General features: G+C 35.1%; 2 protein-coding genes across 2 annotated transcripts; both read left to right on the top strand.

The window, feature by feature from the left end:
• Positions 1 to 1465: 1465 nt before the first annotated feature.
• Positions 1466 to 5008, top strand: chmp4c (charged multivesicular body protein 4C). Its single transcript, XM_083530141.1, has 5 exons — positions 1466 to 1848; positions 3131 to 3308; positions 3936 to 4044; positions 4220 to 4346; positions 4446 to 5008. The coding sequence occupies exons 1-5, from the start codon at positions 1605 to 1607 to the stop codon at positions 4505 to 4507; spliced, it is 720 nt and encodes a 239-aa protein (XP_083386267.1). The 5' UTR covers positions 1466 to 1604; the 3' UTR covers positions 4508 to 5008.
• Positions 5009 to 10328: 5320 nt separating this feature from the next.
• Positions 10329 to 15056, top strand: gimap4 (GTPase IMAP family member 4). The gene is made up of 3 exons (XM_083529669.1): positions 10329 to 10488; positions 12565 to 13344; positions 14057 to 15056. The coding sequence occupies exons 1-3, from the start codon at positions 10455 to 10457 to the stop codon at positions 14080 to 14082; spliced, it is 840 nt and encodes a 279-aa protein (XP_083385795.1). The 5' UTR covers positions 10329 to 10454; the 3' UTR covers positions 14083 to 15056.
• The last annotated feature ends 127 nt before the right edge of the window (positions 15057 to 15183 follow it).

The raw sequence follows: 15183 nt of genomic DNA, 5'->3' as shown, positions 1-15183 counted from the left end.
GTTGAGATAACATTAAGAGGTATAAACACAGAATATGAGAAAAATAAAATAAAATCTGAATAAAAAGCTGTTGTCGATTTACTTGAAGTCAGTTCAGTGTTGTGAGTACTGTATTTCATCCACTTATCCGTAACCAAAATCAAAAACTGCAAAACATGTCATTATGTAAACAACCATTTTGCACTTCATCACAAACCAGATCCTGCAAAAGATTAAAAGATCACGTCGTCTAACAACCTAGACACACCATTAGATATAACCTGAATACCATAATTAATGATGATATTGTTGTTGCTGTGGCAGCAGTGAGGGAGAAAGAACTCATCTACACCCATGGACTGATTTAATCTCTTTTTAGGCACAGCACTATACTCGTACTTAAAGGAGGTTTGTTTATTGTAAAGGGTGAATTTGAATATATTAGTAATATGCATTATACATTTATGAACTCCTCAAAGACATTTTGTGACCTTTGATTTATTCCTTTATTTTTATCTTTATTCGATAAAATGTCATTATTTGTTGTATTGTGGCGATCAAATCAATATCTAACTTCTAGATATTCTATTCTAGATAACAAGATTTGAAAAAGTTTTTTCCAACATCCTCATTGGCATATTCTAATATTGTATGTATTCATTTGACTAAATGTAGTAAAACTAAATTTGTATTCAGCTAAAGACATTTGCCCCTAAGTAATACTTCAATTCTATTAATTTCAGTTTTATTTGTATATTGCATTTAACAATGGACATTGATCCCAAAGGGAGTGGGGAGTGGTGGCTCCAGCGGTTAGGGCGCTGGGTTGCCGATCGGAAGGTCGGGGGTTCGAACCCCGGTATCGCCAAGCTGCCACTCTTGGGCCCTTGAGCAAGGCCCTTAACCCTCTATGCTCCGGGGGTCCCTTACGAGGGAACTATCAAGGTCCGTGACGTCGGAGTGACGTGGGGCCGCCTTCCCGTGGGCTCACCACCTGCAGGAGGGACCGTAAGGGGCGGTGCTGTGAGGATTGGGAAGCAGTCGAAGGCGGGGGCCTGCTTAGACTGCTGCCCCCGTGACCCGAATTACGGATAAGCGGGAGAAAATGAATGAATGAATGAAAACATTGATCCCAAAGGAGTTTTACGAAAATGAAAAGGTTATGAAGGTGGAATGTATAAGTTTAGTGCCCTTATAACGTATAATAATAATGTATGTTTGTTACTAATAAGTGTGTTCTTGTAAGTACTTATAAGTTCCTTTTGCATTTCTAAGTATAATATTCTTTTATTCATGTCTTACAGCAAAAACTACAGTAACATGGTTTATAAAAGCAGTATTTCCCACTTTGTACGATCAGAATAAAACCTGAATTGGAAACATTGCATATAAATGAATTATATTTGTAATGACACCTGACAATATTTTCTGGGTTGGGATTGAAAACAAAGGACAAAGTCTGGTCCCGCCTCTTTTTCACCCGCCTACGTCACTCAGGTGTGTACGTTGTTTGGAGTTGAATTTGGAAACTGGACGGTCAGGAATGTCAACTCTTAACCACAGTTTCTAGGCTTAAAGATTTCGGATAGAACACATCCTTACGCAGATAGACAGAAAAAGCCGCTATGAGTAAAGTTGCAAAGCTGTTTAAGGGGGCTTCGAGTTCCTCAGGAAGTAAACCGAGTAAATCCAGCTCCGGCTCGAGCTCGAAGGGGAAACACCGATCGCGCGCAGGCCCGACTCCGCAGGAGGCCATTCACAAACTGCGCGAGACCGAGGAGATGCTCACCAAGAAGCAGGAGTATCTGGAGAAGAAAATCGAGCAGGAACTAATGACCGCAAAAAAAAACGGCACAAAAAACAAACGAGGTAAACTTGAAAACTTGTCGATTTAATACTTAATAGGTTTGTCCTTCTGCACTGCCAGGGATGGGCCACAAAGCACCTGCTCCATAAAACCTGATGATGATAATTCTTACATTTAAAAAGGTCATGTAGGAGATGTGTGTGTGTGTGTGTGTGTGTGTGTGTGTGTGTGTGTGTGTGTATATATATATATATATATATATATATATATATATATATACATACATACACACACACACACACACACATATACATACACACACACATATACATACACACACACATATACACACACACACACATATATATATACACACACACACTCACACACATACACACATTATTATTAAAGTTTATTAGGCCCATTAGTTGTGTAATTGTAATCTTTGTTCTGAGCAGTATTTAGACAATAGGTGTGAATGTGACGCTCTTCCATGTCACAATTCTGTTCTGTGTGTGGCTCCTTGGACACACACCTTCAACTGCACCTAAAACATCTTGCTGGTCTAGAGTCTTTTCATTTTCCAATAGTCACACCTTACATGGTGTTACTCTCACTGCGTGGTTTCAGCACTGGCTTAATGCATAAGGATTTAATGCTTTGAAATCTTCAGTTTTATTACCATCCATGGTTTTCAAAATATGGAAGAGTAAGTGCTTTTATCTGTTATCACATTGCAAATTTCTTGTGTTTAATGCAACCTAGTGCTCAGAACATAGCTCTTTGTGTTTAAATATGTCAAAAATGCATGTACAGATATTTAGACTTTGAACACTGGTTTTTGTCCTATTCGACAATAATTATCAGTTCAATTCTGTTTGTAATTTTAATGTGTATATGCAGTAAAGTACTAAAAATGCTTTTAAAGCTTTTTCCACTGAATTCCTACTTAATTGTTTGGATATGGAAACCTGCCCACTTCTGCTCTTTTGTGGTTTATTCAGCACATGGCTATTAGTTGTCTTCTATTGTCATCTTGTTTTTTAGAAAGTAACATTTTTACGTGTCAAGTGACATGCTTATTCATTATAAATAATGCTAGAATAATGACACCAGTATGCCATCCCACCCTCAGTTGTAAATATCTGTTTAGTCCCTTAACGAAGGTCTGGTCAGAGGGATGGGTTTAGTGAGGCAGTAGACCATGACAAGTTTGCTTTTAAATTTACTGACCTCAATGCTTTTAAGAGTAAAATGAATGTCATTCCATTTGGCAATGCAGTGATGATGATGATGATGATGATGATGATGATGACAGTTATTATTTTTATTATTATTACTTAGTTGCACTTCAAGCTCTAAAGAGGAAGAAGCGTCTTGAGCAGCAGCTAATCCAGATTGATGGTACGCTTTCCACCATTGAGTTTCAGCGCGAGGCACTAGAGAATGCCAACACAAACACGGAGGTCCTGAAAAACATGGGCATGGCTGCCAAAGCTATCAAGGGGGTTCATGAAAAGATGTAAGAAACCTTGAAACACAGTGATAGAACACAGCATATTACATATATACGGTATACAAATCACACTGTACATTTATAAATGTCACATTCTATATTTCAAAAAGAAACAGGTGAGAAATCAATCAATGCCCATTTGCACATTTTACAGTTTTCTGGAGTGATGAAAATTTTTTTCTTCGAGAAAAATTCTTTCAGTTGGTGTTCTGTTGATTATAATTGTAGAGAGAGCTCATCTATCATTTCATAATATCCTGCTGATGGTTTACTGTGGAGTCTATAGCACATGATTTCATGATTTATTATTCTAATCAAAGTATTCACTGAGCCTTATAGGGTTGAGGTATTCTGATAGAACTCACTCCCATCAGGATAGAAATGTTTCGCTGTAGGATAAAGAGATGTTTCCAAACAACTTTATATTGATTTGCAGTGATGTCAGGAGATACATAGATCTAAACTATACCTTACAGCATAAAAAAAATAAAAAATATTTTTTATTTTTTATTTTGTTTAGTTTGGGATCACAAAAGACAGGATTAGCAAATTGCTGCATAATTGTAATGTATGGCACTTCATTGTATGGCACAATTAAGATTATTCACCTTGAGCCTTTTCTATGTTTTTCAGTGACATGGATAATATCGACTCTCTGATGGATGACATCACCGAGCAGCAGCAAATAGCTCAGGAGATCAGCGGAGCTATTTCACAGCCTTTTGGCGACGAGTTTGACGAGGTGCCACCATCATGTTTTTCTCATTTCAGGGGTTTCCTGACTTAATAGTTTATTAATACATGATAGTTAAGATTTTTGGAAGTAGAAAGATAGAACTGTGTATTTATTCTCTAAATCTGTGCACTGGTTTGACTTATTTCTGCTTTTCCATTTCTCGTGTTTGTCTATCTTTTAGGATGAGCTGTTAGCTGAGCTCGAAGAGCTGGAGCAGGAAGATCTTGAGGAAAGTATGAAAAATATGGGCAGGCTGCCCAGTGTACCAACTTCCAAACTCCCCAGCACGAGACCCAGTCATCAAACAAGTAGGAATCTCTGTTCTTTACCCCTCTATACTGAGACACAAGAATACTAAAAGCATTACTGAGAGCATTTGTCATTTATGTTTTGTTTTTATTTAACAGCAACTAAGAAAAGAGTGGAGGATGAAGATGACATGAAGATGTTAGCAGCATGGGCTTCTTAGTCATCCCAAAAACACACACATACTATACACAAAGAAAAAAAGGCTGGGGGTTTAGACAAAAGAATGAAATTCCAAATTCCACACAACACAAACTGTTATAAACACAAATATTGTATTTTAAAATAGAGTATCGGCTGAATGAAGGATTGTAGAGCGTTGCTTGTAAATAGCATGTGAATGAAGGGATATAGAGGTTTCCAGGGCACCTCTGAAAAACCAAAATGTTTACTGGAGGATTTGGTGATGGGCTGCAGTTTATATTCACATTAAATGTAAATATAATGTTTTATTTTGGTATGCCTTTATACTCGTCCAGTTATAAAGACATACTGAAATATTAAAATTTACAATTCCATGTGAAAAAAACGTATATGATTAAAATGTAGTAATGAAATCATGAGTAATAAAGTAACACAAGGTTTCAAAGAGCAAGAGAATGTAATGAGCTTTGTATTTGTGTGGAGTATTTCAATGGTATAAAATAAAAAGCTTTGGTCAGTAGGATTGTCCTTGAAGTGCACAAAGGGCCTGAACAGAAATAGGATGTTTCTCAATTTTTTTTTTTTATAATTGTAGAACATAAAAAGAGCCTACAAAATGTATAAAATTGTAAAGGGGCAACAAAGCAGATGCAGATCGCCACATGGGGAAGATGGTTCGGATGTAAGCTTGCAATTTATTCTTAAACTCCAGTAGTTCAGAAAGGACAATAAGTCAAACAAATGACAAACTGGTGGAGGCAGATATGAGGATTGAGGAAACTGAGACTGTGCTTCAAGCAACATCAACGCTAATTAAGTGCCTAATACACTGCCAGGCTAATTTAGAATCTAAGCTGATCGACCAGGAAAGCTGTGTGTGCAGAGACAATTTACAGATTTACAGAATACCCAAAGATAAAGAAGGTATGGATATGATTGGCTTCCTGAAAAAAAAATGGTTGAAAAGCGCTTTGGACTTGCCCTCAACTCAGGATTGAGCGAGCACTCCAAGCATAAACACTATAGACCAACACTTCGTAAACAAGGCCACGATCTATAATAGTTACGTTTGCAAGTTGCTGAAAGATGAGGTGTTTCTCAAAGCCTAGCAGAAGAAAAAATGTTTGGCAATGAGACATGCTTCTATGTTGATCATGACTTTCCTCCTAAAAATCTTAAAGAAATGCAAGGAATATGCAGAAGCCAATCAAGTGATTGATGATAAGACATATATAGAAAAAAGAAAAGCAGACTGCTGCTTTGGATCAGGAAGAGATTGCGTTTCTATCTACTTGGCAGACCGTGGGGAGATGCAGAGTCCTGAACAGCGGACGCATGTACATGACCTAAGAAAGCCCTGTTCTCAATTTAAAGAGAAACCGAATGCTACACCTCATCTGCAATTTATCATATTTACTGTATATAGCTGCACTAAAAAAAAAAAAAAAATACTCATTGGATGAACTTAATTTAATTATGGGCAGGATTTTTATCCAAAAAAAAATCATTTGTAGCCCCAACCCAAACAAAGTACATCCATGGAATAAAATTTAATTGGGTTAGTCTATATCAATTTGAACAAATACAGCTAAAACAACAAAATCTATCAATAAATAAATAAATATCAATAATTAAACTGATTTACATTTGTCCAACTTAATTAAATTTATTGGAAGTTAAATTAGTACATTTTATTTTTTCATATTTGTTTCCCCATTAATACAAACCTGAGACAAAACCTGATTGAGGTGCATTTTATTGAAAAGTGATACAAACTTCAGCAAACCTATTTTTTTACAACCCTTTTCCTGTGCTAACAGTTACCTGGTGTTCACATCTTATGCAAACAACTTGATTTTTGTGTTCAGCTTGTGCCCATCCAAATGTACTATGATCTTCTGAAGAAGCTTAAAAGTGTACTTAAGGTTTTTCTGGATAGCTTAGATCAAGAGCATAAATGAGCCTAACTAGCATATGATGAAGCCCATAATGATGTGGTCTACATCTCTGCCTCCTCAGTGGCAAAAACCTAAACACACACATAAAGAACTTTCATGTTCATTAAAATACTTAACACTATAAAGAGAAAACTTTAAAATAAAAATAAAAAACTGATGCTTCTCAATATAAATGAACATGCACAGATGGATTGCGATGTGTGATTTTGTGATTTACAAATACATAAATAATTTAAAAGCACATTTTTATTTTTTATTAGTTTTATTATTGTATATGAATGCAAAAAACCTATACATGCAAGTAAAGCTTCACAAATGTATTACTTATCTAATAATAATAATATTAAATATTTTATATATTTATTATTTATACTAAAATATATAATAATAATAATATGATTATTATAATATTAAATATATTTGAAGCATGACATGTCTGTACCATGACAAATACATTTGCAAACATTTATTTTTTATGTAATTTTTTTCAACCATTTATATGCACTCCTCAATCTTTCTGTATGCACTGAATTATATTCAGATTTATTTCTTCCATAACTGGAAAGAAATAAATGAAAGATTTAATAAATGTACAGGCATTTCTTAATGAAAACAATCTGTCATTATGGGATACTGAATATAGTTTAATGAGAAAAAATTCATTTGTATGATTGTATTATTACGCTGCAACATAACAACATTGAAAATAGTGAAAGGGGTCTGAATACTGTCTGAATTCACTGTACAGTTGTTATAAACTTACCAGATATTTCTTGTAGGAAGAGTCTATGTCTTTACTGAGATAAATAACAATGCTTCTTAAGATCTGCTTCTTTCTGGTGTTGGAAGGTCTTCACACTAAAACAGGAGTAATAAATCAAGACAGAATTTGGCAATATGTGAGTGATCAAGTAGGAGAACAGGTTGCCTAGAGACCAAAGGGTTGTAACTGTTAATGTATCCTTCCTTTATATGCCCCCAACAAGGTGGTGCTTACATTGCAGGGTTCATACTGTCATAGATTGGTGTCCTGTGTGCAAAATCTATAAAGTACTCTGGAATAGAGCATTATATAAGCAGATCATTCACTTCTTTAAAAAAATGAGCAGCTATGGACAAGAAAACCTTACAATAACCACCCCAATGCAGCAAAAAGATATTTCATCAGTATCTACTAACCAAATCTTTTATCACCAGGACATGCTGGATATTTTGCCGCTTCACTCCTCCTTTGGCTAGATGTGGATTGGCTTGTCTGAGAAGTGGTCCAGCTGTAAGAGAATGTTGATTGCATTGCTTAGAGGTGATCCCCAAAAACTCTGCATTTATTTTAAAAAATATATATTTTTTAAATGCAGCTTTTTTTTCTTGTTTATTATAATTTCCACTGTACAGGTGTGCAGGATTATTGGCTGATCAAAACTAAAATTATGCGGCTAACATATATAATCCATCATACAAGGTAGAAAGATGATTAAACTCTCAGTAATGAATGACGTCACTCATTCAAGCAGTATTAGCACATAACAACTTGAGACGATTTATAGATAAGGTGCAAACTCCGTGGTTTAAAGCGCAATTGAAAAACTGGAATATGATGAGAGAAGAATATAGACTGAGCCATAAACTACAAATATTTCAATGGTGTGCATATGATCCTGAATTCATACCTAACAAAATGGACTGCAGATTCAAATCCTGGGTCTCAAAAAGAATTACATTAAAAAAGAATAAAATTGTTTTCTCTCATAAAAAATAATAGAATACGTTTTTTTAAACGATATTAGATAAAAACTTTAGAAATATTTATTAGTGTTTCCTATTTCTTGAAATTGCTAGATTTTTATTATGTTTTCATCTCTGATAATTAAATTCTATCACTTTTTATGAATCACAGTCTTAAAAAAGTTGTTTTTATTTAAATAGGAAATACATGTAACTACTCAATTCACAATATGTCCACGTTTATTCTTAATCAAATGAAAATAATCAAATTCTAATATGCTGAAAACCTTTTATTGCTTTTTGTCTCGTCACATTGAGAATAACTCATTACAATACATTGATCATGTAAGTGCTTGCAGTTCTGATTAATAATGTTAATTGTTTAATGTTTCTTTAATGAAACATTTGTCAAATATTTATAACTTTATAAATCAGTTTATTTTTTTTATGTATAATACTGTCTATACCTTCATTTTTGTAACTACTTTAACTTCCTAACTGTGGTTTTCATTTACTTTGTTTTACAATCACCATCTAACTATATATCATATTACAGCAACATCCTTCTCTCTGAACAGATGTTGCAATTGTCCTGAAAATAAAACTTTAGCTATAGTTTATGGCAGCACTTTTGTGTCAGTGAAACATTGTCATGTTCAGCTTCTGTAAACAGTAAAGCCTGCCATGTTTGATCTATGGTTCAGAGTGCTGCTAGACCACCAAGGCAAACCATCCTAAAAATGTTGCCTGTCATTCTAACAATGTACATGTCAGTGTATAATGCTGTGCAGCAGAGTAGAATAAAATGATTAAATATTGTGTGGACAATTTAGCAATATCAGATTTTTGGGAGGTCATGTCCCCCTGAATGTTTATGTGATTACTGCCCCAACATTGCTGCCTAAAACAATCCAATGGAAATGGAAATGCATCATAGCCCTGAGTCAGGGTCACATTAAGACCTCCCTGGGCCCTGGGAATATTAATAACCACAGACTCAGAATTATTTTCGAATAGTTGACATTGTTATAGATTGTTCCTTGCATGACCTTTTCTTTACTTCCAGGGTTACTCCAAGGTGAGGCTAATAAAATATGTAAACTTTATTCATTATCATTGAACAGTGAAACGACACACATGCAGGCCTGTTGGGTGATTTTCACCTTATTACGGTGTGCGCATCCACCCATCACTTACTTCCAATCTTTGTAATTGGCACTGCACAGGTTTTTTAAACACAACTCAGAGACATATTGAATTAGAAAATATTAATACATACAAGTTAAAGGTAAAAATCCATCTATTTTTGTACACTTCCAGGCCCTGAAGCATCCGCTCTGGGAACCTGCGGGTTAATGCGGCCTGCCTTGAGTACTAGTAACCCATTGAGGCTATTACTAATAGAGTTGCTATACTTAAATGCAACAAAATAGACTGTGATGCACAGCTCAGCTCTGGCACCATTGTAAAAATAATTTGCTTCCGTCATTTTGTTTGATATGTACTATTTACATAACAAACTAGTTTCTACATCTTTTGTCAAATTGGGATCATTTGCGAGAAGCCACGAGTGGTTTGAAAGTTTGGAGTAACATTTCAAAAGTTTGTACTAATAAACTACATAAAATTGTTTAAAAAAAATTTTTTATTGTATTATTCATGTAAAGTAGTTAATAAAACATTTATGACAAGTAATTCCAAATTTTTATTGAGTTTACAGTAAAGTACATGTACATTTCCTCCTTGAAAAAGAAACCATCAAAAGGAAAGTGCAAACTTCGCTTTTTTTGTTTTGAATACATATAAAATTATTAAAAATATATTAAAGGTTTGTGTATGTAGACGTGCTGGGAAATCTGCTATTGAAAATGTAACATTTTATTTTATTTCTGATCAAACAAACGAAGTGAACCAAATGACTCAAAAGATTCGTTCATTTTGGATAAACGAGATTCAAAGAACAAGTCAGTAAAATGATCCGATCTTCCCATCACTAGTAGTAATGCTCTGCTCAGCCCTGGCACGTAGACACTTAATTAAATAAATAAATAATAAATATGCGCATGCGTGGCGCAATCCAGGACGCGGATGACGTGGCCGGGCTCGAGCTGCGCGGTCTGCGTGACATCACACGCCCATCACATGCCGGTCTGTCTGCAGTATGTGGGAGTGGTCAAGAAAGAAGCCACGCCCACACGCTGACACGCTTTTGGTAACCATCAACCAGGAAATCCCTCAGTTCAGACTAAAGAAACAAAAAGAAAACGTTCAAGAATTTATATAATGACGGAGTCTAACAGATCAACACAATTATCAGGTAAGTGCTGAGGATACTTGTTTTATTATCCTTATTCTTTAATTTAGGTGTTAAATCTATTACTCTGGACACTTCGCTGGCTGAGTTTGACACCGAAACTGACACATTTCACTTTCAGCTGACTCTTTTACAACTGGCGAACAAAACAAACTTAGTTTTATTACAATTGATTAAATAATACAGAATAAGAAATGCCAGTAAGTCGGTTATCTGATATATTTCCTCCCTCCTGCGAGTAGATGTAACTAAAGCTCATTAAATATTCACCATCAGCCAGATCACTTCCACGTTTCTATGTAATAGAAAGCACTTCTGGCTTAGTAAAATAACATCTTAAATTATATAAAAAAATAATAATAATAATCTTAAATAAGATCTATTCTTTATGTTTCACATCCATTTGGTTTACCTTTATTAAGAATGTTTTTGCTCGTCATCATCAACAACTTAATTCATTCACAGTTTCCTTGTAGCTGATAGGAAATGACGTCTGATCCTGTAGCAGCTTCTGTAGTGTATCTTTAATGTTTTGTTTATTTTATTATTTTTTTTTTATTAGTTCTAAATGTTGAATAAAGAAGTAAAATTGACAAACAAATAATACTATACCCACTGTCTTTTTTGGTAGCAGGTGACGTATCTTAATCAACCATTTACAATCATCCTGCTGGTAAAAATAATGGAAATATTGTAGCAGTTCCTTTGAATGACCTTGTATAGATGTAACAAAGTATTCCCATGCTTAAACTTTTCATTCTGTATAAGGATGACTTTTCCATAGGGTAGTATAGAGAAACAGTAGGATGCATTGTAGCTGGCGATTGGTGATTCAGACTCGCTTCTTTATCTGATAGCTCACTTAGGACAAAGTGCTCTGATGATATAAGAAATAGGAAAAGAGATAGAAGAGATGGGCCTCTATCTCCAGATCATACCCTGGCTAAGGAATGGATCTTTTGACGACTTTTAACTGTCACCTCTAAGCATTGAAGACGTCAGAAGTTTATCAGTATGTAAAAAAATATGTATTTTTATTTATGGGTGCTGTGGTATATATAAAATCAAGACTCGGAGTACTGAAGCACAGGAACTCTTGCAAACTAGATAAATAATAAACTATCAGTGGAACTGCTGGAGGATTACCGAGTAGAGCTTTAAAGGTTTGAAAATGTGCATTAAATGTAGTTTTTTCGAACAATCATGGTACATTTTCAACACAAATCACTGAAGTAAAACAAATGTGTGGCTTTGAAAAGCAACATCAGTTCACTTGAAATGAAAGAATTGTTCTATATTATCCTGTATCACAACCCTTTTTTCTTGTTTAACGCTGACAGGATTCATCAAATCAAAGGTCATTTCTCTCCTGACCCAAGTTTTTGTAGGACCCTCTTAAATCTAGTGTAATCTCTGAGAATATGAGGCATAAACTGACCCGGACTATTTTGCTTTAATACTCAGTAGTCAGCAACTGCTGAAAGCTGTGATGTACAGTAGATTTACGAGAACTGCTAGGAGTAGCCGATTACACAAGTGTTTTCAGGACAATTGCGACATCTGTTCAGAGAGAAGGATGTTGCTGTAATATGATATATAGTTTAGATGGTGATTGTAAGACAATGTAAATGAAAACCACAGGCATTAGGAAGTTAAAGTAGTTAACAAAATGAAGATATGGACAGTATTATACATAAAAAAAATAAACTGATTTATAGCTATTTGCTTATACATCATGATTAGCACTGTAAATACATATGGTGGATTGTTCTTAGCTCAGCAGTGGCTCTCACATGATAATGAAAGAGTTGTGTATGTGCTGCGTTTATTTACTAGGCACTTATTAGACATACCTACTCTGTGCCTCCTACTAGAAGTCAGAGACAGAGACATTTTCTGTTCACTGTATGTTACTCATGTAGAGGTCTTCATCAGGGTCTCTGATCAGATCAGATATCGGATATTTTTTACCAAAAATGGCTCATCACCTTTTGTTTAATACTATTCAATTTTTAAAAGGAACTGAATGGATAAAATATATGTCCAGTTTGACAAATACATTTTATTTTTTTTTTACAGGAAATGATCATTTTGGCTGTGAAGAGGAGAAAAGAATTGCTGCTTCCAATTGCCTTTCTGAGCTGCGCCTCATCCTTCTGGGTTGGCGGTGGCCTGGGAAAAGCCTCACTGGAAACACTATCATTGGGCGTGAAGAGTTCCGGCTGGAACGAGCAGCTGAAATCTCTGTGAAGCGTGATGTAGAGCGCTATGGCCGCAAGCTGACTCTGGTGGACACACCAGGCTGGTTTTCAGCTCAGACCACTCCACCTGCTTATCAACAAGAGATGGCTCGCAGCGTGGGCATGTGCCCACCGGGGCCGCATGCTTTCCTGCTCGTTGTGCCTGTAGGCATGTTCACAGAAACAGACAGGGAGAGAATCGAGGAGAACCTGGTGTTGTTCGGTGAGGCTGTGTGGAGGCACACCATCGTGGTCTTTACATGGGCTGAGGCGCTGAAGAACATGCCAATTGATAGATACATCCGGCGCCAAGGAAGTGCACTACAGTGGGTGCTGGACAAGTGCAAGATGAGATACCATGTTGTCAACAACGATGCCTTTGGAGACAATACTCAGGTCCCTCAGCTGATTGAGAAGGTGGAGAAAATGGTAGCTGAGCAAGGAGGGCACTTCATACCCATGACAGAGGAAGAGAAAGCACAGGATCAGGTTATCGCTAAAGCTACTGATGAAAACTCGAACCCAAAAGAAGTGAAAGAGCAGCGTGAGCTTGGAGCTCGGCCCAAACAGAACTGTTCCTTCAGCTCAATGCACTCTGTTAGTGTAGAGAGTCAACACAGTAAGTCTTTGCTATTGTGCTGTAAAGACGGGACATTTACATTATAGTAAAAAAAAGTTTTTTCTAAAAGTGTAGTTAAGGGTTTATAATTTTTTAATGATCTTCATAAATAAAAGCTTTATATAACTGATTATATTACTCATAACATTACCATTAACTACTGTTCATAAATGATCATTGCTCAGCTCTTGTCCCACTGCAGAGAACGCTGCATGGACCTTCATTCTGATATGTGATTTCTTTGGTTTCAAATTAAAATTAAAATTTTATTAGTCACATACACATACATACAGAGTACAACATGCCGTGCAATGTTTTTATACGACTGTCCAACATTTAAACATGAAAAAGAAATAAAGTGTGATAATAAAGTAGATGAATAAAAAGTATAAAGTATAAAAAATAATAATAATGTCTCCTGTCTCCCCCTGACCTGCCATTGGTCTGTTCCTTAATGTGTGCTCCTGTCCGTAGTTCAGCCATTAATTAGTGTAATGTGTCTCGTAGTAAAGTCACTGTTGTTATTAAATAACTTATAGCTGCTGCAGTATATGCTTTAGAAGGAATAACTGAGTAGCTGGGATTTAAAAGGCATAAATAGTTGCTATTGTAATAAGTTACTATTTCTCTGACCTTTTTATTTGCTTTTAGATGATCTCACCAATAAATAATTCCAAATCTTTTTATTTTTTTCTGTTTGATTTTCCTACAGGTTTGATGGAAGGACTGTCTGATTAATGAACAAGGGACCAGAGACTGAATTTGTGCTGCTTCAATGCATTCCTTAATCTGAGGTTATTAGGTGAATATCTGCAGCTACAGAAAATAACTATTTATTTACCTGAAAACAAGGATGTGATGTATATATGTTACATTTCTGGATGTGCTGTATATCTTTAATATCTTTAGATGATCTGCACTAATGGGCACTTAAAACTATTGCATCTAGTTGATACTCAGTTTTTAAAAAGAATTAGTTTTTTAAAAAGTTATTTTGTTACTGGTATGAAGAGTAGTTAAATTCTTTTACCTGTGTATTATGAAATTAGTGTCATATCAAAATATAACAATATTGGACATTTTATAACAAATGCAAAGCTCGATTTTTTTAATGCTTCTTTTCTTTTAAACAGTTAAACCACCACATTTGTGCCTTGACTCAACTTAAAGATTAAACCAATCAGCCAGGAGTTCTAGATTAGTTTTTCCTGTTCATTCAGAACATTTTGCTAAAGTTACACTGCATTTGTGAATATTTCTTTTCACTGAATATATTCTTTCATTATTAGAATGTTAAAATGTACTTTTGGCAAACATTTTAGTAGTAGAAACATAGTTAACTTTTAACATTTATCTTAAATGCTTCTTTTCTTGAATTGATATGGAAAGCTTTTACCTGGACACCAAGTAAAACAAAATACTGCTTTTACTACTACATACTACTTTTTACTACTAGAACACTATTTGCTTCCAGCAATAATACTGTACCATAGTGTAATACTGTCATGACTTGTGATTATAGATTGTCATCACATTTGCGTTCATTAAACTGTGAGAGGCTAAAAGTCGGTCCAGTTGGAGTTTGATATATCTGTTATTCATATATAAATTCATCTTAAAATAGTTGGAACAGGTTACAGAATTGAATATCTCTGTGTGCTGTAGTTTTTAAATCAATATAAATTTTATGATTAAAAGAAACTGTGACTTTATCCAATGTATGTTTGTTGTTCTCCTTTTTACGACATTTAAAAGGCAGTCAATATTGTTCATTTTAACATGTGAACGAGTAAACCCAAAAGAAATTCAGTTAAGTTCAAAACTAATTTAAGATTCAAT

This window comes from Silurus aristotelis (genome assembly GCF_946808225.1).
Source record: "Silurus aristotelis genome assembly, chromosome: 25".
NCBI lineage: Eukaryota > Metazoa > Chordata > Actinopteri > Siluriformes > Siluridae > Silurus > Silurus aristotelis.
The sequence above is the reverse complement of the archived record's forward strand: the minus strand, read 5'-3'. Positions and strand labels throughout refer to the sequence as shown.